The sequence below is a fragment of the Thermobia domestica genome, chromosome 5 (assembly GCF_964235325.1).
Source record: "Thermobia domestica chromosome 5, izTheDome1.hap1.1, whole genome shotgun sequence".
Classification (NCBI taxonomy): domain Eukaryota; kingdom Metazoa; phylum Arthropoda; class Insecta; order Zygentoma; family Lepismatidae; genus Thermobia; species Thermobia domestica.
In genome coordinates, this window is record NC_137458.1 from 13,558,028 (window position 1) to 13,582,344 (window position 24,317).

The window sequence follows — 24,317 nt, forward strand, 5'->3', positions numbered from 1 at the left end:
TAAAGTATATTTTATAGACTCAGTTATGTGGAACTATCTTCTACCTAATAAAGTTGTGCGTTTAGGATTGGCATTATCAGAAAATAATGCAAAAGAGAATTATCTTGATTGGCAGTTAATTTTCAATATATGACTCTCCTTGGTGTATACAGGCAATTCCACGGCTGTATAGTTTCTGGATTCCTTTCGGGAAGTTCTCATCCGGCAGTATTAAGTTCCTTCGTCACAGACCTTTGGATGTCCGAAATTGAGTCAAAATGTTTTTCTTTCAACGTGGAAGAGTGATTCATCACCAGTTGTGATATTCTTAAGCCATTCTGGGTCATTTTTGGCCAGTTGGACCCACTTCTGACACGACAACACCCGATCTTCTCTTTGCTCTGCTGTCAGACTGGGGCACAAATATGGAACAAATCTTTCTCTTCTGTAGATCTTGTTTCACGATCTTCCGAACAGTATCCGTACCAATGTTCAAGTCCTCCGCAGTCGTTCTGAGGAACTGAGAACGATTTTCATCCAGCTTTTCCCGCACTTTTTCAACATTTTCGTCAGATCGAACGATAGGCGGACGGCCGGGTCTAAGGTCATTCGTGACCGCCTCCCGACCCTTACGAAAATGACGATGCCACACAAAAATGAAAGTGAAATGAAATCTTTCAGTGTTACGTCCCACGGTTATACCGGTTAGGCTAAAGGAGACGGTGACGATGATAAATGAATGAAGAAAGTGGGAGGAAACGGGAGAACCCCGAGAAAACCCACGAGCACGGTGTTTGTCCATCAGAAAGTCCACACGGTGCAAGCTGGGATCGAACCAAGGACCTCAAGCACCGGAGGTGAACGCTGTACCACTGAGCCACCGCCCCCCCCCCCTACAAAAATTTTCGCACGAGAAACAGCATCATTGTTGTATGCAGTTTGAATCATGTCCATGATCTTCGTGGCTGTTTTGCCAAGTTTTATACAAAACTTGATGACTGCTCTCTGCTACTGAAATCACTGTAACTCACAAAATTCGGAATATAAATTCGTGAATTCTTCATATAATGCACAACCCATTCGGTACTAAAAGCTACATACAATAACCGTTTGGTGGCTCTATCGGTTATCATAAAGTGTTTGCCAGTCTTGAAATTTAGTAGACGCGCTGTAAGGAATCTGAATAATAAAACATGTAAGAAATGACAATAATAATAATAATAAAAAAAAAACCTTTTCTGCCAACCGAGTACTTTGTAAAATATTACATATATTTTTATTTTTCTACATTATCTGTCTTTGGGGAATATTGAAATGAGAGTGAATAATTTCAAAATCTTGTTTTTCATTCAACTGTCAAACTATCTCTGTATAGAATATAATACTATAAATTTCGCTACTTCATAACCCATCTCTTCACTATGACCAAGTGCGCCACTATCTCTCCCTTGAGTGTATGGAATTCACTTACTATGAGTGAATTCATAAGTAAGTCAAGACTTGATTAATAGAGTGAATGGAATACGTGTTACAAAAAAAAAAAAAGTACTAACATACTTTCAGACTTTCCAATGCTCCTGTATTTCCTATTTTTCCTATATATTTGCGTCTCTTCCTATAAACTCCTATATTTCCTACATTTTAACGAAACCTCTTATATTTTTGTGGCATTGCTTACTTCCAATTGTGAAAATAACATAAGGAAATAAGGTGTGGGTGGTTGGTGGTAGACCTTTTGTCTCCACAGTAGAGTGGTTGAAGGGAGACTCTTCAGTGTTTCGTCCTTTCCTGCTTATTGTGTAAAGATAATACACAAAGCAATATACAGTTAGCGCAAAAAGTATTCGTACACCTACAAAATGGAACAAAAAATATACTAGTTTCGTCTTATTAAAAAGTTCTATGGAGTAGTGATTTTAAAGACATGAATTATTTATATCTAGGTGTACCAATACTTTTTGCACTAATTGTAGGCATGTAATTGTAGATTATGTTACACATAGTCAAATCTTACCTTGAAAGCCCCAGCTGCAGAATGTTTACATTTTAGATTTTCTTTTACATTTCAGATAGTTGCTCCAGGAAGGGTGCAACGGTGTTTCTGCTTCTTCCCCGTAGCGTTTTCGGTATTCCATTGTCATTTCTGCGTTTTCTGTTCTGTCATTCCTGTTGTGATATCCAATAGGTAGAAATTTATTGTGATATGTGTTTCTTTGTTCCTTGTTCTTTCAAAATGTTCCAAATGCGCAAATGTTTCTTCAAGATGTTCCAGGAAATAATTGAAATGTTCCCTTTTCACAGCTTCACAAAACTTTTTATATTTTTTCGTCATGATTTCCTATATATATATATTTCATTAGCATTGGAAAGCCAGTACTTTGTATTTTTAAGGAAATAATATCCAATATGTCGGGTGCTCTATTGGGCATTTTAGTAAAAGAAAAGTGGTAAATTTTATATTATTTTTAGTACGTCAAGCTCTAAAATACCTGGTAGAGCACCCGAAATATTGGATATTATTTCCTTAAAAATACAAAGTAGGTTAATACTAATTGTATTAAGTTCAGATTTGATGAAACTTAAATGAAAAATCTCTTATAATTTAGTTTCAGTTCTTGTTAAGGTTACCTTCATCCAAATTTAACTTGGATTTCTTCGTTCTTATATACATAACGTAAATGTCCCAGACACATTTCTTTCAATATGTGATTTATTGCCAACACACTATTAAGCAGCTTCAGTTGTTTGGTATTTCAGGTGAGGCTGTTTACCATGTCGACAACAGTGAACATGCTGGGCCGGGGGGATTACCAGCCCCTCGGTCGAAAGGGTTTGATGCTGCGAGTTCCCTTTGGAAAGTTGGCGTGGGTAACAGTTTCCCTGCCTCTGTTGGGTTTCATATTCTGCATCGTGTGGTCAATTCTGTTCAATTTTGAAAAGGCCACTTCAACACACTGTGGGGTAAGTAATATTTCTTTAAATTTGCTATAAAATTTGGAGGACTTTTAATATTTATATTGGTGGTCGAAAGTGATTTAAATCAGGTTTTCCTTCGGTCGGTTTGCGACCTTTTTAAAATTCATTGTACGAGGATTGATCAAACGAGCAGGTAACGGGCAGTGGTGGCAAAAAAAGGGTTCGCAGTTCCCGTTATGCACGGGAAATCTGCAGAGATATGACTCTAGAGAAAAGTCTACACTCTACAATTGATAAATTGCTTTCATGTACCTGAGAATGCTAAATTCATTCCATTTCACGCAGCAAATCACTTCATTTTATTGAAATCATGAGATAAACGAAAGAATAGTAAATGAAAAGAAAAATTTCCGTATAATATAGGGAAAAAAGGATTAAAAAAACAATAAAGAAATACACAAAAAATACAATAATTAATAATTGATAAAAGATAAGGAAGAAGAAGTATGAAAAAATAATAAAATAATGGAAAACGGAGTGAATGAAGGGAGATACCGTATTGCAGACGAATGACACCAGGGAAGCACTTCGTGGATAAAGTAGTAACGTAAGTATCCCATCTTTTTCTAGGGTATAGATTATTTTTTCTATACATGTGCAGTTTGGCAAATTCTTTGAAGTTCTTATGCTGGATTTTACAACAGTGTCCCTTCCACCCTCCAGCCCTCTTTTGACCGCACTTGCAGGGTTGCAGTGTCTCAGCACCCAATGTGTGACACTCTCTCTCCCAATACTATCGCTGGGCCACGGTGGCTCAGTGGTAGAGCGTTCACATCTGGTGCTTGGGGTCCCGGGTTCGATCCCAGCCCCCGCCAAGTGAACTTTGTGGTGGACAAACACCGTGTGCGTGAGTTTCCTCGGGGTTCTCCCGTTTCCTCCCACTTTCCTCATTCCACCATTTCATTCATTACTCATCATCACCGTCTCCTTTAGCCTCACCGGCATAACCGTGGGACGTAAAACTCAAAGATTTCATTTTCATTTTCAATACTATCGCTAATGTGAAACAGATGTTAGGCCTCTACGTTTTGTTACAATCGAGTATAATATATATATATAAGAAAACTATGTATGTTAAACAGCAATCTTGTAATCACTAACTGAAAGGACAGCGTTTGAAACTGTGGCAACTAAGAGTCAACGTGGACTTGACAAGCGGCTGTCAGATGTTTGAAAGGAGGGTTCTGGTTGGCCATTTAGTTATCGGGGGTTGTTTTTTCACAAGTTCCCGCGGACGATGACTTATTTATGGCACTAGCCACCACACGTAGAAGGTGGCATCCTTTATATACAAACTGCATATGTATAGACGAAATAAACTTTACATGGAAGGATTGTGAGGATAGGTACGTGGAAGGTGTGGTCAAATCTCCACTTGTGATGGAAAAACATGACACGTAGATTTTTACAGGAGAGCAAGTTGTAATCTTTTGAATTAAATTTAATATACTTCTAGTTTACTGGTGAAAACGATATATATATATATATATATATATATATATATATATATATATATAGTAAAGCTTGCTTTCAACGGACCCTTTATTAAACGGAAAACTGTCTAAAACGGAAATATTTCCATGAATCTAAAACGAAAGATCCCATGAATTTTGGAGTAAAAAGGGTGTAAAAGTCTCTTCAGTAAACGGAAACTGTGTTATGCGGACAACAGAAAGCAAAATAAACCTTTAAGGGAAAATTCTGAGTTCCAGCGTTTAGAAAATTTTTAGACACCCGATGAGAGGGCAAACATATACATTACAATGTCTGCCATAAATTCTTCGTTCTTTTGTTAAATCTTTCTGGACAAGGTTGATCTTCCCCAACCACTACTCATATTCACCCTGCATAGTTTCCCATGACTAGGAACATGTTAGCTGTCAGTCTTCTTTGTAGGCGTACTTCTGTTCCTCTTGTGTAGCTACTAGCGACAGCCGATAGAAACAAGGAGAAAGCTGGAAAAACAAGGTTCTGGAAAAAAGGAATTGAGGCAACAAAGCAGAAACCATAACATTTTATCACATATTGTGAAGACATGCAGTGAAAGGTTCAGAGGACTTTCAGAATTTCAGAATAAACTTTTCTGTCCTGAAGTATATCGCGCGACGTTTTGAACGAAATACATCTTGACTTGAACCAAAAACTCATGTGCGGAACATTTGAGTGAACTGTCATCGTTTCTTATTTACGCTTTCCGATCCCCCCTCCTGGGTCTCCTTTCTTGTGCCCCCCCCTTGCTCTCAGCAGGGATCGTTCTGAAATCTCAATACCAGATTCAAGGAAACAAAAAGTTCCTTTAAAAAAAACCTTTGCAACCAATACTTAAAAGTGTGTAATAATTTCCTGTTTATTGTTGTTCTTAACCTTCTTCAATCTCGGCTTTATGCCTTGTCAGTCACTTTGCAATATAACTATTAGCAATACATCTCTAAACTTACATTTTTGCATTAGTTCAGCAGCAGTCATTATGATTTGTATGATGACGGGTTTTGTCTGATCTTAACACCAAGATTAAAGTGATTCATGGTAATGAACGAGATAATTCAGTATAAAGTAAATCATGATGTTCAACGTCTGTAAAACTCACATGTATGAGATTCTAAATAAATAAATAAATAATAATAATAATAAAAAACTAGAAATTTTGAAGCGGTGGGAAAAAACTGCAGTAATGGAAAAATAAAGAAAGAATTTAAGAAAACTGAGAACCAAGATTAATGAAATAGTGTGGGAGTGGCTTGTTAGGTCAGACCGATAAATCAGCACATATCAGACCCTATATTACAGGAATACGCTAAAACGGTAGCTGAAAAAGTGGGTGAAACTGAATTCAAAGCATCTAATGGATGGTTAGAAAGTTTCCGCTTTGCCTATTTCGCCCATTCCTGCCTAAATAATTGCTTTAGTGCTAATGTTGCCTATTCTATGCATTTTATTCAAAATAAGACTTTATTGAGGAAAGTATATATAATTTAGTATTTCAAGAAAGGATTCTGCACCTTTCGAGAAATATAGGTATTTCAAAACAACAATGACAATTTTTGGGAGGTAATTCCTGACACCAAAATAAGACAAAACGTATAGACCAACCTAGGTGTACAAATGCTTCCTTTTGGAGTTATAAGCTACCTAAAACATGAAAAAAAAAAGCTACCTAAAACATGAAAAAAGAAAAAAAATAAACTTTAAAGGTCCATAGCTCCAATACTATGGGACCCACCGTAGTCTGGTCAAGACTTCACTTTGGAAGTAGTAAGTGCTCTATCCAAATATCCATGTTTCAGAATCCTGCGGTACAGAAGTACTTCTGCAACAATTTTTATATAGGTAGTTGGTGAGTACTTCAAATTATATGCCCGTAGCTAAACTCCCTGTATAAAAATTGTTGCGTGAGTACCGCAGATTCTGAAACCTATATTTTAGGATAGCTCACATATTAGTTCCTAAGTGAAGTCTTGACCCGACTACGGTAAGTCCCATAATATTAGAGCTATGAATCTTTAAAGTTCCATTTTTTTCATGTTTTTAGCAGCCTATAACTCCGAAAGGAAGGGTGTCATGAATCATCTCCCAAACGTTGTCGATGTTGTTTTGAAATAACCTGTATAAGTGCTTTTGTAGTGATAAGATGTAAAACTTTTGATTGCTATATGTACTGATAAAGTGCTGTAAAACGACTTGTGTTTACTGATAAAGTGTATAAAATTTAGACATTTATGTGTACTGATCAAGTGCTGTAGAGAATGTATTTACCAAATATATATGGAATACATGTCAAGCTTTGGAGATATCTATAATTTGAATTTATTTTTTAACTGAATTGAGTATTTATCTTCATTATTTCGAGTTACATTTTAATGCCTATTTTACTGCCTATTTTTTAAATTTTAAGTGCCTACTTGCCTGCCTATTTTTCAGGTTTTTAATGCCTAAATATCCGGTCTCTAATGATGCAAATAGTGAAAAATTGATGAGCGGGTTGCTGAACTATCTTCCATAATCGAAGGGCATGAAATTGAATTGTATTTTTTAAGGAAAGGACTACCTTCATTAAGCGGAAACCTAACTTTAATAGAAACTTTAGCGAGTCCCGCTCGATTCCGCTCAAGACAGGTTTCACTGTGTATATATTGCTAAATAGGGAATTTTTAATTAAACTACAATCAATTTTTCCCCAGCATATAGATTCCAGTGACCAACTACCAAAAATCGTAAAATGATCAAAAAGTAACATATCATGTCGTGAGAGTTGTATGTTGTGGGACAGGAAGATGCGAAAGTTGAGCGCTGCAGGAGTGTCGATGATTGTTGATGTGAATTGAAAGGGGTGATAAGAGTTTTGCCAACGTAGAAAGTTGGTGTAACAGCTTTTAGATCTAGATGTATGCCATTTCTTAAATGAAGATATTTCAAGAGTTGTAGAGGTTGAGAGAAAAATTCGTGAAATGACTTAAGGTTGAGCAAGAAAGCTTTTTTTAATTTCAGGTGATATGGTAAGTGTGGGGTAAACAAGATTCATTAATTTACACAATACTAACCTTTATATTTTCCTGTAATAATGTAAGCCTTACTACATCAGAGCCAAGAATTCGGATCTTAAAACTGATAGTGCAAATCTAGACAAAGAATGGGATAATATTAAATATTTTATTAACAAAAATTAATATTTACAAAAAAGCTTTGACATGTGAGAGTTTTGGAGAATAGGTTGACACAAATTATTGTATAATTTTCTACGTATACAGTTGGATAAAATTTTGTTCTGTTATCGTTTTAGTTACTACCAGTAGTTCCCGGTGTAAGAAAATAATATTACTCCAGTTAGATATAGATAGATTGATAGATGTAGAAATGGATATATACAGGGTATCCATAACTTTTTGAGTCAAATTTATCCATGTGATAAAGGGGTCCAATATACGCATTTTAAGATAGGAAACCGAAGGTCGAAAATGGCTAGTTCAAGCGCCATGCCATCCTGAAGTTGCAGCAATCTGTAGGAAAAAGTACAACGTTTCAATAACAAATATGTTTATTAAGTTGATGTAACCTTCTTTATTATGCATAACACTACATCTGAGTTTGTAAGGTCTAGTACGAACACACTACTGCTGCACTGTACGTACCAAAAACTCACAGTAACTGTACAAAGTGATGACCACCAACCTCAATTCACGTAGCACAACGCCTAAGGAAATTTTGCCTCACTCGCTCAAATATTCCCGGTGTCTTCTGCACAATGAAGCAGGGTTCTTGTAAGCAAGTCCTCCTCAGATTCTACTGGCGATTCATACATTAAGAACCTTCCTTCCTTCGTGATGTCTGCCCGAACTCTTGGAGACTGTACTTCTAGACGTCCACAGAGAATGTGGTTGCAACATGACGGCGCACCTGCCCACTTCGATGTGGATGTTCACCATTATTTAGATATAACCTTCCCTAATCGTTGGATTGAAAGAGGAGGTCCCATACGGTGGTCAGCTCATTCCCAGGATTTGAGCCCTATCGACTTCTGTCTTTGAGGACACATCAAGTCTTTGGTGTATGAATCCCAGTAGAATCTGAGGAGGACTTGCATGCAAGAGTCCTAGCTGCCTGCTTATATATATAGTACTTTATTTCTCAGTAACTACTGGACAAATCTGAACGACATTCGGTGGGCAAGAAGCGCATTATCTAGGAACTAAAGATAGCAGTATATGGTGGCTAGGGTGGCCAGGAACATGCTTGGGTCGACAACAGATACTGTGTTGTACAGCTTTGTGCGCCGGGGGCTTATGAGTTCGGTTCACCTCGGCTAGTTAAATATATTTTATAACTAATTGCATAATATGGAAGGCATTAATTATTTTTTTTTGTGCAAAACATTGACAAAAGTATTACTAAATTTGTTACAATATTGACATGGCAACATTGATTCTCCAATATTGTGTCGTAAACCATAGAATTTTCTACTACTTTGATGTGGAAGAAAAGGACACGTTGTTTCAACGTATTCTTCAATAATGGTCAGAAGACAGATAAAGATAACCTGGAAAAGAAATTATTAGTATCTATAGGCTTAAATAGTGCACGTTGAAGTCACATATATAGTAGTAGGAAGTAGATATAAAAATTTTCATCTTTTCTTTTCTTTTTTTTCTTTTTTTTTTTTTTTCATTTGGTGAAATAGTGGAATACATTGACCCTCACATGTTATTTATTGCTGGTGAAGTGCTATACTCTGGAATGTGAACAGCATAACATCTTCACAATTTAATTCAGAAAACATCCTGAGAACGGGTATTCATATAGTATGCCAGAAATGCCGATGGGAAGCCAGGAGTTGAAATTTAATAATGGCTACAGAAATTCATAAAATTTAGTGTTGTGTAAATACTGAAATGTGTTCTGTGAGTTCAATAAGTTGTTAAAGAACCATTAACTTTTCATTTTTTTTTTTTTTAAGTTACTTCACTTATTTTTCTTTCCCATTTCTTTTTTCCTGTATTATAGTAGAGTCCGAAGGGTAGCCGAGGATGGCCGAGTTTGTGAAAATGCCGGGTTGTCGGGAATGAGGTTAAAAAATATTAAGTACGAATGTTTCCTCAGAAAATACAGTACTGTACTTGTATGTATTGTTTGCTTGAGAATGCAACAGAGAATAAACTGCTCAATTACCCTTAAAAAAGGAAAAGTACGTATTTTTGAAGGCATAGAACCTTTGCTATACATGAAAGTGAAAATTAATAAATACACGCTGGACAGTAATTTACCTGATAAGACAGACTTCAGAAAAATACTTTATGAAGGCATAAAGCTCTCTATAATGAAAATATTTAGCCGACTGCAAAAGAACTAGATACTTTAAAAAAAAATGTGTAATATCCTGTTGTTGCCCTGCCAACGTGTGGCCGAGTTATTCGGACTACCGGGTGATCAAGTGCCGAGGTTTAGGGACTGTACTGTATATATAAAAAATTCTCTTCATTTAATGTACTCTCGATCCTCTGTAGTCTTACCAACCCACTCGACCTATTAGCATTATCTTCTTCTATTAAACTCCGTTGACTTCTTCCTGGGAATACCATCATGTGACCTAACAATCAAGCACAACACCTATCTGGGTGCTTCTCAGATTTTTCTTTGTTTCTTAATTTTTACGTATTTATTGTCCTTCCTATCTGATGAAACATTTAGCGAAAGACTATAGCGTAGTTTCTTAGTATCTATGATTGAATCCATACTGTTCTCTGGTAATTAATTTATTATATACTGAAGAAAGGCTAACCAAATCAAATTGTCAGAAAGTACATGAATTTTTGGAAAAGTGCTCATATTCTACTATAGTATTGTATTAAGCTTTCACTTGCCATACGTTATCGCCATTATTATTCAATTTTGTCTTGGAGTACGCTATAAGGAAAATTACAGATAGCAATCAGGGTCTAGACCTGAATGGTATTCACCAGGTTATGGCATATACTGGTGATGAAAATTCAATAGCGGATGATAGGAAAACAATAGAAAGAAATGTAGAATTCTTATTAAACACTTGCTTGCAGGGACACGGGTTTTGCAAGTAAATGTAGAGAAAACTAAATACGTGGAAGTTCGTCGGGATCATAATACTGCATATTATGGATGTGTTAAAATATCAAATATTACTTTTGATAAAGTGGATACTTTCAAATATCTAGAATCAGCATTAACAGACCAAAACTGTATTCACGAAGACATTAAATCTCGACGAAAAGCAGGGGCTTCATTTTATAATTCAAAATCTTTTGTTGTCGCGAATCTTGTCGAGGAATTTGAAGCTCAAAATTTATAAAACGATAATCATGCCTGTTATTCTGTATGGTTACGAAACATGGTCGCTTATTCTGAGGGAAGAATGTAGACTGAAAGTATTTGAGAAAAAGATTTTGAGACAAATATTCGGACCAAGAGAAACGGGAATGGGGAATGGCGGAAACTTCATGACGAGGAACTACATAATTTATTTGGTTTACCGAACGTTGTTAGGGTCATCAAATCTAGGAGGCTCAGATGGGCAGGCGATGTAGCCAGAATGGAAGAAAATAGGAACACATTCGAAGACCTAGGCGTAGATGGGAGAACAATATGGATATGAATCTCGCAAGAAATACGAATTCAAAGTAGAAACTGGATTCAGTTGGCTAAGGACAGAAGTCAGTGGAGAGCTTTTATGAACGCGGCATTGAACCTCCGGGTTCCATAGGCTAGAGAGTTAGTTATTCAGCTTTCACTAGTTACTTACAGAATTATCATCGTCCACGAATATCTATTGACATAATGGCCTTCCGAAGTTAGAACTCATATCACTAACGTTGTTTTGCTAACTGAGGAATTTTCTAGTCAAAGTTCATTCGACAGCGGTAGGAGATGAAATCGTCTCGTTACACGGCAACAAATTGTGCTTACTGCTTCCTGGTCTCCTCACGTCAGACACGTGATATGCCCACATAAATTTCCGTATGTTGTCGCTTACATCTTAGTGTTTAGTATTGGATATCCTGCCTTGCTTTTTATTTGCTACCTGGTACCATCCTTATTTCGATTTACTAACGATTATCAGTTTTGATAGCATCATCCTACTTCCCCGAAAAGTAAATTTGCAAAGTGTCAATTTATAGCGGTAACTGATCAGCCTTAATAGCAATCAATACTGATCTGTACCGTAGAAATTAATGAGAGGCCTTATTGAATGAAGTATATTCTTACTTGTACTGGGATCTTGTTGTGCAGCTTAAAGTGTTTCAAAGTCCTGCCCTGATTATAAAAATTTATTACCCAGTAACCGTTGGAGAGAATAATGTAAATTCTGGTCCCTTACATAGGTTAGTATTACAAGTTTTTTTAAGACCAATAGATGGCACTAGTGCTACCCAAGAGTGACGTAATACGTTACTTGGCGCGCGCGGGTTAGTTGGCGAAATGGCATCGAAGCAGGAGAAAGCACAATGCATGCTGTGGTATCACGAAAGCAAATCGCCCATCAGTAACATAAGTAACATAAGTGGTCTTAAAAAAACTTGTAATACTAACCTATGTAACTGATCAGTATTTACATTATTATGTCCAATGGTTTTTCTGTAATAAATTTTTGTAATCAGGACAAGACTTTATGCTTACCCTATATATATATTGCGAACATTGATAGTCACAACGATTACTCACCGCAATGAGTATAAAAACTAGGGAACAATTCAAGAATCATGGTCTTCATATGTTTTAACATTTAAAATTAAAAAGGTTTTAATATTTTCTTGAGACTTAATAATAAGCCGATGATGAGGACCTTGAAATGTTCCTTATTTCTGATTATCATTGCGGTGAATATGAAGCATTTTTCTTTTGCGTATTGATGTGCTTGGTGTCACTTATTTATTTATTTATTTATTTTTTTTAGTTTTCTTTATTTGGATTTTTAGCAAGATAACAGTAAAATTAATTATATATATTTAATTTTAGACAGTTAAGAGCCGTACATTTATTTTTATTTTAAAATCTCTCTAACACTTAACACTCTCCTAACCCATTTTTTCTAAGTAGACGGCAGAAAGTAAAGCTGTCGCAATCATCAGTTATAGGTATCGAAAATATAATACAACCTAGGTAACTTCCTACATTTATATTTTTATTTATTTATTTGTGCATCCACTAACACACTTCAGCCGTGATTGCTTTTTATCGTGAGATCTACAAAAGATTGGTCTTTAATATTACAGGAGTAGGCTGCTAGGATTGTAAAGATCTATGTATTAATGAAGAGAGGATTAAAAAAAAAAATCCTCTGTAGGTGCGAATTCAGAAGATACAAATAGTAAAAATTTAAAATGTATAACCAAACAACGCCTCAGTTCGTATAGTTGTATATATTTTAAATGTTACTCATACTGAAGACAACTTAAAGAATCATATGCCAGTCTCAAATTCACAGAACACACACTATTTTACGATAATTGCTGGTTTGCTTTACAATTCAAAAATATACGTCCATCTATAATGGCGTCTCACTCAATTATGTATTTTATAAATATGCCCTTGGCAACGAATATTGTCACCATGGCAACTGAAACTTACCAAAACATTGCCCATTCTACATACATTACACAAACTTTGCATTAGTAATTGTTTCTTTTTCTTTTTATTTTGTAACTAATGCTTGTAAAGATAGCACTTCTGCCATAACTACTAAATGAGATATACAACGTGTACAGTGTTATCGTTGTAAAATATTTCACTGGGACTCGAATCCGGGGTCTCTGGCATACCGTGCCGATGCGTTAACCACTACGCAACTGAGTCTGCTTCCCAGAACAGCCACACCAGTCTCTCGTTTCTCAGGTTGGTGCTTTCCACTAGTGCGTAGTGGGTAACGCATCAGCACGGTGTGCCGGAGATATCGGGTTCGAATTACGTTCCAGTCATTCCCTTTTTCACTGTTTGTTTGCAGAGGCACCCGAAGAAGATTTTCTAGAGGGGGCCCATCTCCATGGTTGCTATATTACATCTGGTATTTCTGGTATTTAATATACGTGGTTTGCTATATTACGTATACATTTCCATGAACCAGAGGGGGTCCCGGGCCCCACCCTGCCCTCCCCTTCGGGTGCCCATGTTTGTTTGTTATTGTAAAGAAGTACTTGGAGTAATCTCGACTCAATTTTTTGTTTTTTTGTTTTTGTTTGTTTGTTTCTTTCAATTTGTGTGGCATTATTGATTAATTCAGCATCGATCAAATAAATATTTGCAATTCTCTCCCTTGAACTTTCCGCACACTGAATCCATATTAAATTATGGCTAGGAATGCCCATGGAATTCTGTTAACATTTACTTTTTCCGAGTGTGTATTCGGATATTTCATGTGGTTACCATCTGATTTCATGTGCTTACCATCTGATTTCAGAGGCTAAAGAGCATAAATAATAAAGAAACTCTTTAAAAAAATACATTTATTAGATCAAATTGACTAATATAACTACTTAAAGTCTAAATACAAAGAAAAGGGTACATGTTTGATTAATATTACTTAAAAAAAATGAAATGAAATGAAATCTTTAAGTTTAACGTCCCACGCTTATGCCGGTTAGGCTAAAGGAGACGGTGATGATGAGAGATGAGTGAAATGGTGGAATGAAGAAAGTGGGAGGAAACGGGAGAACCCCGAGAAAACCCACGAGCACGGTGTTTGTCCACCACAAAGTTCACTTGGCGGGGGCTGGGATCGAACCCGGGACCCCAAGCACCAGAGGTGAACGCTCTACCACTGAGCTACCGCGCCCCCCATATTACTTAAAAGTTGCAAAACATGGAAAACAGTTTAGATCAAGACGGTTTAATGAAAAATTGGCACAATGTCGTTGATTATTTTTCTTATAGATAACAAAGTTAATTTTCATATATATATATATATATATATCAGCGTTTTTTTTTCGTTACCATTTACATTTTGTGTGGTAAATTGGGATACAAGTTTTAATTTGTACTATAATGAGTAATTATAGGTTCATAAAAGAAGTCCAATAAGTATTATTATTATTATTATTATTATCTCTTTTTAATCTTACTGTACTTTACATCAAGAAAAAAATCGCTGCCAAAATTATTTGACATGTTTTTTTGTTTCCTTGACAGGTACAGAACATCCTTCCATCTATATCATCTGCAATTGGGAACTTCACGCCACAACGATATGTTTGGAGAATAGCGATTGCCCTGCACGCCGCCCCTCGGTTACTAGTAGCGGCCATGTATTATAGGTATTATCAAGCTATTCTGTATGCGTGGAGTCATTTCCTCGCGAGGATAGCCTGCTGGCTGAATGTGGTGGAGAATCTGGCTTTAATTGGACTCACGTTTGTTTCTTCAGCCGAGAATTATAGTAAGTATTTTATTCTTTATTTCCGAAATTTCTAAATATACTTTAATTCACTGTTCCTAACCGGTCTGTCGCGAAAGTTTAGAAATTTATAGCATTTAATGTTAATTAATTACGAGGGCTGTCCAGAAACGAGGACGTTTTGAAATACAAAAGTAATAAAATGAACAAACCAAATTGTATTATATACATTTGAAAGGTACACTCTTAAGCTATTTTTGCACATAATTGCCATGCAAATTAAGGCATTTATCATACCGTGGCACAAGTTTCTCAACACCGTCGCGGTAGAAATCTGCTGTCTGCGATTTCAACCACTGGCTTACACCGGCATGTAGTTCAGAGTCAGTATCAAAGCGTTGCGTAGCGAGCAATGTCTTCATCGCTGGGAAGAGGTGTAGTCGCTCGGCGAGAAATTCGGGCTGAATGGTGAATGATCGAATACCTCCCATCCAAAACCATCCAAGAGCTCTCGGATATGCTTGGCCGTGTGTGGACGTGCGTTATAGTGAAAAAAAAAATATTTTCCCCGGCGCTTATTTTGAATCGGGCGCCAAAGGTTTTTTGCTAACTAACCTAATCACAGAACGCACCTCACAAGAGGCGGGAGCACACATTATAACACGTCACAGAAAGCACAGTAAGAGCGTCGTACTTCTCACGCTACCACAACTGGATGTATACTGAGTGTGGCAACGTTCTGACACCAAGATGGTGACTCTAGCCTCGCCCACTGCCGCGATAGGCCAAAACGTCTGGTACTTTTTGGACAGCCTTCGTAAATTCAACTTTCAGACAGATTGTACCAGCCAACGCTTCCAGTGGGAACAACAATGCTCAGCACTGCGTAGAGTCACTACCAGGGCCGTGCCGTGGGGGAAGGGGGGCGAGCGAGGCAACGGCCCCGGGCGCCGAAGTAAGGGGGCGAAAATTCGGGAGAAAAAAGGAAAAAAGATAGGAAAAATTGCTTGGAATATATGTATGGGAGCGCCGTCGTATACTCTCTCCCCGGGCGCTGATTTTCCACGGCACGGCCCTGGTCACTACTAATGTATTTTATTATTAATAAAAATTCAGACAAGTGCCACGGTGTCATTGACTTTCAGTAAAATGTGTCGTTACTCAATCGACTACTTTAATTTATATCTCCGGGTTTTGAAGGATCTAAGAGGCAGATTTTTGCATATCTGTTGCATTTTTTTTTTAATGTATTGAATATTAAGTATTTCCAAAATGCAGCTGGAAAGCTATTTTCACTGGAAACTTATCAGTCACACTTTTCGAGAATGGCTACGTCATTGCTCGCAATGTCACTCGAAACGGACAGTATTAAATCAAATACTGAGACCTTAAAATGGATAGGTATGCCTTTATTTCACTCGATTTCAAACAAATTACAAAGGTTTTTCATGAAGGATAATTTTAACACAGCATTAGTGTCCTCAAAGAGCATTGAAAAGAATAGGTCTCTTCAATAATCCGTTTGAGTCCCCAGGTGTCTATGAAGTCTCATATACATGCCAAGACACTTACAAGGAAGGACACACGCACACACACATATATATACTGGATTGAAAGAACATATTCAAAATGCCAAATACAACGATGCTTCACATCGTCGAGGCTTTCGAAACACCTGAAAGATACAAAATATAACATCGGTAAAGTAAAATTGATCAAAAAATCTTCATCATTCGTAGAAAGACAGGCATATAAGACTTTTTTCTACATTTGAACAAGGGGACTAAAATTTAATTTGGACATGGACACTTTGGACAAAAGTTGGAATAACATCATTAACACTTTCAGTTTTGTTACTAACCGCTGAAGAAGAAGAATAAAGATGTTTATTTATTTATTTATTTATTTATTTATTTAAGACCGTAAACATTTAATTTCCACGCAGCCGTTCCCTATCAAATACCTTTGCTTACTTAAGTCTTGACATTGCTAGTAGCTTTCAGTGAAAATTCTATGTTTAATATTTTTTTAAATAATCTACAACCCTTGTGGAAGGTTTCTTCCCTTGTGTGAATAAGCTTTGCAAAAGTGAATATCTGGGTTGCACGGTGACTCAGTGGTAGAGCGCTAACCTCTGGTTCGTGAGGTCCTTGATTCGATCCCCGGCCAAGTAAGTTTGGGGTGGACACCATCGTGTCCGTGGGTTTTCTAGGGATACTCCAGTTCCTCTTGCATTATCATTCCACCAATTCTTTCATCATCATTCACTTGGTTTAATCATCGTGTTCCTTTAGCCTTCAGAGTATTAACGCGGGACGTTAAACTGAGGAGTTTAGCCTGAGAAACCATACTAAGTATATCAACGTCATTTCGACGTGAGGCAAATTGTTACAGTCCTATAAACTTTTGACAGCATCTTGATAAGTCTTTAGACCACATTCTTCTTCCAAGTCAATGCCATATTTCTGTTCTTCCTCCACCTCCTCTTCTCCTTTCAGAGTCTTTAGACCACATTCTTCTTCCAAGTCAATGCCATATTTCTGTTCTTCCTCCACCTCCTCTTCTCCTTTCAGAGTCTTTAGACCACATTCTTCTTCCAAGTCAATGCCATATTTCTGTTCTTCCTCCACCTCCTCTTCTCCTTTCAGAGTCTTTAGACCACATTCTTCTTCCAAGTCAATGCCATATTTCTGTTCTTCCTCCACCTCCTCTTCTCCTTTCAGAGTCTTTAGACCACTTTCTTCTTCCAAGTCAATGCCATATTTCTGTTCTTCCTCCACCTCCTCTTCTCCTTTCAGAGTCTTTAGACCACATTCTTCTTCCAAGTCAATGCCATATTTCTGTTCTTCCTCCACCTCCTCTTCTCCTTTCAGAGTCTTTAGACCACATTCTTCTTCCAAGTCAATGCCATATTTCTGTTCTTCCTCCACCTCCTCTTCTCCTTTCAGAGTCTTTAGACCACTTTCTTCTTCCAAGTCAATGCCATATTTCTGTTCTTCCTCCACCTCCTCTTCTCCTTTCAGAGTCTTTAGACCACATTCTTCTTCCAAGTCAATGCCATATTTCTGTTCTTCCTCCACCTCCTCTTCTCCTTTCAGAGTCTTTAGACCACATTCTTCTTCCAAGTCAATGCCATATTTCTGTTCTTCCTCCACCTCCTCTTCTCCTTTCAGAGTCTTTAGACCACATTCTTCTTCCAAGTCAATGCCATATTTCTGTTCTTCCTCCACCTCCTCTTCTCCTTTCAGAGTCTTTAGACCACTTTCTTCTTCCAAGTCAATGCCATATTTCTGTTCTTCCTCCACCTCCTCTTCTCCTTTCAGAGTCTTTAGACCACATTCTTCTTCCAAGTCAATGCCATATTTCTGTTCTTCCTCCACCTCCTCTTCTCCTTTCAGAGTCTTTAGACCACATTCTTCTTCCAAGTCAATGCCATATTTCTGTTCTTCCTCCACCTCCTCTTCTCCTTTCAGATTGTCTGTATAATTCTCAATTAAAACACCTATATCCGTTGTGTCTGTTTCGGTTTGTACATTACTGTCTGTTTTGCTAACAATGTAGTGTATTGTATATATATAGTTATGGAGTTTCGTCTGTTATAGAGGAATGAGGGAGTGTGCAGTAATTGTAATACATGGAGTTGGCAACTGAGCAGAGTTTCAGTCAGCCGCCACTTACGGCGCTAGTTGTAGGTAAACAAATGGCGACTCGTTTGGAAAACTGGTCTCGCGATGAAGTCCGCTCAGTTATACAATTTCTGTGTGCGAAACATGTAACTGCTGCTGAAATTCGCCGGCAGCTGGTAGAGGTTTACAAAAAGACTATAATGTCTCGTAAGCGTGTCACAGATTGGTATCGAAATGACAACGTGCGCCCACCTATATACAGCCCAGAAGACCACCACGCTGTTGAAGTAGTTTCGCTGGGACATCATCGATCACCCTTCCTACAGCCGGGACCACGCTCCAAGCGACTTTCACCTGTTCCTGCATTTGAAGCAGCACCTAGGAAGCCGTTGTTTTGCTTCAGACGAGGAGGTGAAACATTTCGTGACAACATGACTGAACACACAAGGACAGGATTTTTACCAGGACGGAATCTTCAAACTCACCCACGATGCGACAAGTAGCTCAATCGATATGAAAAGTATGTCGAAAAATAACTTAATATGGTACTATCTCTTGGTTCTATTGGTTGCATAAAACAATATATACACGTTTCACTGCAGGCGCTTACTTTCCGAACATTTCTCATATATATATAGAACATCTCTCTCGGTTTTTCAGCGTAACCGGTTTCGGTTTTCTCCAAAACCGGTTCGGTTTTTCACCGGATCATTTTCTTCAAAACCGGTTACGTTTTTTATCAAAATGTATTCTACTTCTGACCAGAATAGTTTCGTTGTTCTCCGGAAACCGATTCCGTTTCTACAGAAATAGTTTTGTGCGTTTTCCAAAAGTTTTCATCTAAACCAGTTGAGGTGAAAAAACCGAACCGGTTTTTGGAGAAAACCGAAACCGGTTTCGGTGAAAAACCGGACCGGTTTTAGGAGAAAACCGAAACCGGGTTCGGTGGAAAACCGAACCGGTTTTGGAGAAAACCGAAATGTTTTTCGGGTTTCGGTTTTTCTAGAAACCGGTTTGTAGTTTTTATTAAAAAACGGTTTTGCCCATGCCATATATACATATATATATATATATATATATATATATATATGTGTGTGTGTGTGTGTGTGTGTGTGTGTGTGTGTGTCAAAAACTTACTAAACGGTGCATTCGGGTACTTGAAATTCTCCGTTAGTAGCTTTGTTTTGTTTTTTGTTGTTCGCGTAACAGAAGTTTCCGCCTAATGAAGGAAATTTAACATATTTTTTGCTCCTAAAGTCATGAAATCATAAAATATTTCCGTTTGAGATAGTGTCTGTTTAATAAATGATCAATTGAAGACAGGTTTTACTGTATTAAATAAGTGATATGATTTTTCTACAATTAATAAAGTGCATAATCTACTATTTTATCACAAAGAATAGTAGGAAGCGTTACTAATTTTTCGTTTGTGAGAGATTAAAGAAAACGATGTGAATGCGACTGTAAAAGCTGCTAACCTGGATTGTGTCGGGACATCAGTGTATGTATTGTTGAACTGTATTTCTTTTGGAAAAAGTGCTAAATAAATGTAATTTATTTCAGGGTTAATTCTCACCAAAAGTGATGTGAAAGCGTGAATCTGAAAGATTTCTTCCTGTTTTCACGCTTACTATTCTTACATTCAAGGCAGCTATGGTATTAACACATATACATGCAAGTCACAATAGTGTCATTGTCACACTCTTCTTATAATATATATATATATATATATTGTACTAATCACCTTTTCCAACTTGAGTTACATAGTTGAGATCATGGATGCACAAGCGTGCCTGATACACCACTTAAATTTTAACACTGTATGCAATAAGTAAAGTTTGTTATGATTAGTATTTGGTTGGAATTATTATTACTATTACTATTAAGTATCCTGCTTTTTGGCAGGCTCTGGGACTAATTAGTTTTTTTTAATTATTTTTATTTATTTATTTATTTATTTAATTTTAGATTTAGGCCTGGGAATGTTTCTTCCAGGTTTTTCGATTTTCAGCTTCCTCTTTTAACTCCCAATATTTTCTTCTATTTTTCAAATCATCGATCACTTGTGTTCTTCTTCTTCCTATTCCTCACTTTCCTTCCATCTCTCCTTCTATAGCGGTATGAAGAAGACAATTTATTCGCAAGATGTGTCCAATCTAATTGGCTTTCCTGCGAAGGATGCTGACTAAAAGTATCTTCTTCTCTCCTATCCGCTTTGAAACATCTTCTTTTGTCATCTCTGTATCCATTTTATCTTCCCCATCTTTCTCCAACACCACGTTTCGAAGCTGTCTAAATATTTCTTCTCTAACTCCCGTAATGTCTAAGGCTCTCAACCATATAATACAATCTACATTATAAAATTAAAAGTGACTATGTTTGTGACTCTTAATCTCTTGAACCGCCCTACCGATCTTGATCAACTTTTTGACGTAGATGCGGTTCTGGCCGAGGAGCGTTTTTAGCTGTTCACTTTGACCGTAAAACTTAGGAGAGGACAGGGGAAGTTATAAAAAGATTAAAAAAAAAAAAAAAAAAAAAAAAAACTTAATAACTCTTGAACCAAACGACCAATCTCGATCAAATTTTCAACATAAATGAGGTTTGTGCGTGGGGTGTTTATCATTTCACTTTGACGGAGCAACATAGGGGAGGAGGAGGAGGGGGAGATATACTAAAATTAATATATATAAAAATAAAAGTAACTATGTTCGTGAGTTCGAATAACTCTTGAACCACCCCATCGATCTCAATCAAATTTTCAATATACGAGGTTTGTATTGTCGTGATGAAGGATCCACCTGCCCCCTTGTGCCAAATCCGGTCGAACTCGGGCCACACGAGCTCTGAGACGCCTCAAAACTTCCACGTAAAACTGTCCGTTCACACTCTGGCCGGGAGGGACAAATTCCTTGTGAACAATGCCCCTAGAATCAAAGGAAACAATCAACACTGTCCTCACATTGGATCTTGCTTTTTGCGACTTTTTTGTTCTCGGTTCTCCTGGTAGCTTCCATTCCTTGCTTTGAGATTTGAGCTCCACATCGAATTCGTAAAACGAGTGCTTGTCTCCAGTGATGACTCGGTTGAGAAAGTCCTCTCTTTCCTCTGCTTCCAACCAATCCTAACAGCACTCAACCTTCTTTGCTTTCTGTTCTGGAGTCAAGAGCTTCGGTACGATTTTCGCACACAATTTCTTCATTTCAAGTTTTTGTGTCAGAATTTCGCGAACGATTGTTTCGGGAATTGACAGCTCGTCAGCAATCATTCTGACTGTCAATCTATGGTCTTTAAGAACACAAGTCCGAATTCGTTCAACATTTTCATCAGAACTCGATTTCAACGGGCGTCCTGGGCGAGGGTCTCCTTTCACGTCTTTTTGGCCTTCCCGAAACCTTTTTAACCACTTGTTCACGGTTAGTTCCTTCAGAAAATTGTCTCCGTACACTTGTTTCAAACACTCAAAAATCTCACGGCCATTCTCACCTAGCTTTGCAAGAAACTTGATGTTGATGCGCTGTTCCTCAATCAGAGAGAGCTCCATGCCGACGGAAGGTGAAACAGGGTAACTTTCAACAAGCAGCCACACTCCTACTGACACGCAGAGCGCTCTGACTCGAACTGAGCGTTGATGGGATTGGCTACAGCAGTAGTGCCACTTGGCTGTGATTGCAACCTGTAAAATAAAGTTATTATTCAACATTTATACGTACTTTCCGGACAAACCTCGTAGATAGGGTTCGGGCCTGAGATGTTTTCTTAATTTCACCTTTACGGGTGCAACATAGGGGAGGGGGAAGTGGGAGGTATATGCAAAAAAAAAAAAAAAAAAAAATATAAAAATAATAGTGACTGTTTTTGTGACTTCATCACGCTTAAACTACCCGACCGATCTTAAGCAAATTTTCAACATAGGTGAGGTTTGGACCTGGGGTGGTTTCCATCATATCACTTTTACGGTAGAACTTAGGGGAGAGGAGGGGAGGAGAGAGAACTATAAAAATGAATAAAATTAATAACTCTTGAACCACCCGACCGATCTCGTTTAAATTTTCAACATAGATAGGGTTCGGGCCTGGAATTCTTTTTAAGATTTTTACTTTGACGGTAGAACCTAGGGGAGTGGGAGGGGATATTTATAAAAATAAATAAAACTTAGCTCTTGAACCACTTAATCGATCTTGAACACCAAATTTTCAACGTAGATGATGTTTGGGCCTGGGATAATTTCCGTCATTTAACTTTGACGATGCAACGTAGGGGAGGGGGAGATATACATGTATGTAAAAAAAATATAAAATAAAGTGAATGTCTCTAACTTCATCACTCAACCACCCGACCGGTCTCGATCAAATTTTCTACAGACATGAGGTTCGGGCGTGGGATGGTATTTATGTATTCATTTTGACGATAGAACTTAGGGGAGGGGGAGTTTAAAAAAATAAATTTAAAAAACAATCACTCTTTAACCAAATGATCAATTTCGATCAAATTTCTAACATAGATAAGGTTCGGGCCTGGGTTGTTTCTTATCATTTCACTTTGACTTAGGAAAGGGGGATAGGAGGAGATATATGAAAATAAATAAAACTTAATAAATCTTGAACCATCGGACCGATCTCGATCAAATTTACAATTTAGATGAAGTTTAAACCTGACATGGATTTTGTCATATCACTTTGACGATGTAATTTAAAGGTGGGAAGGGGAGAGACGTTTAAAAATGATCGAAAATGACCGATATTAGTGTCGAATCCATAGTTTATGAGGTCTGTGAGATGAACAATGACACTTCTGATGGTGTTTAAATTCAAATTCAACCCCGCAACTTGGAGGAGGGAGAGATATATAAAAATGCCCGAAATGACCAATATGAGTGTCGAATTCATAGTTATCAGGGTCACTGAGATGAACAATGACACTTCCGATGCCGTGCCCCGCAACATAGGAAGGGGAGGGAGATATATGAAAATCATTGAAAATGACCGATATCAAAGCGCGCTTTAGTAATAGTAAAAAGTGACTGACTAACGAAACATAATACTGTTTTCTCTTAATTTAACCCAGCTTATCGGGTAATTGATGCTAGTACTCCATATATATCACTTGACGAACTTCTTCTTTAGTCCAATATCAAATCTATTAGTTAAGAGTGATCTTTTCTTATTGAATGTTTCTTTGGCTATGGCAATTCTTGACCTGATCTTTTTGTTGCGATAGGCGTCTCTCGTTAAAATACTTCCCAGATGCTTGAAATGATCGTCGTCTCTTTGTTCTACTTCGACTTGTAAGGGCGTGTTTCCACGGGACATTCTCATGGCTTTCGATTTTTCGATGTTGATTTTCATTCTATATAGTTTCCCAGTGTCAACTATTTTGTGAATCCTCTCCTGTAGTCTTTCTTCGGTTCTAGCTATAATCATATCATTTGCATACTTTTGTTGGAGTAACACAGAAACTCAGATTACTCGACTGAAAGGACTCATACCATGACCTGTCGTTTGCAGAATCATATTGTAGTTATTGTTCTATCAGCAATGCAACCAGTTGTCTTTATTTTTTGATCCTTAATTCCTCAAGGTCCAACTAACCAGTCATATACTGGCATTTATTTGGTAAATAACCAGCTATGGTAAATATTTTGGTTTAGAGTGTCTTAACTGTGGTTCAGCATCCGCTCGCAATCGGGAAGTCAAGGATCGATTCTCTCTCTCTCTCTCTCTCTGTGTGTGTGTTTTAAATTTAATATCTTGTAATCATAGGAGAGACTAAGTCTAGTGATCACATTTTTCTGTAGTGGTAGAGCGTTCACCTTCGGTGCTTGGGGCCCCTGGTTCGATCCCAGCTCGCGCCGTGTGGACTTCGTGGTGGACAAACACTGTGCTCGT

General features: G+C 37.5%; 1 protein-coding gene across 5 annotated transcripts in view; it reads left to right on the forward strand.

Annotated features, from left to right (window-relative positions):
* Window positions 1–24,317, forward strand: part of LOC145685723 (post-GPI attachment to proteins factor 2-like) — a 58,293-nt gene that overhangs the window by 16,815 nt on the left and 17,161 nt on the right. For 3 of the 5 annotated variants that reach the window (XM_081758213.1, XM_081758216.1, XM_081758211.1), the window contains exons 2-3: window positions 2,721–2,940; window positions 14,599–14,845. In XM_081758213.1, coding sequence (XP_081614339.1) covers window positions 2,721–2,940; window positions 14,599–14,845 — 467 coding nt within the window. The remainder of the gene's footprint in view (window positions 1–2,720; window positions 2,941–14,598; window positions 14,846–24,317) is intronic. The other 2 variants (XM_081758214.1, XM_081758215.1) reach the window with 1 other exon arrangement.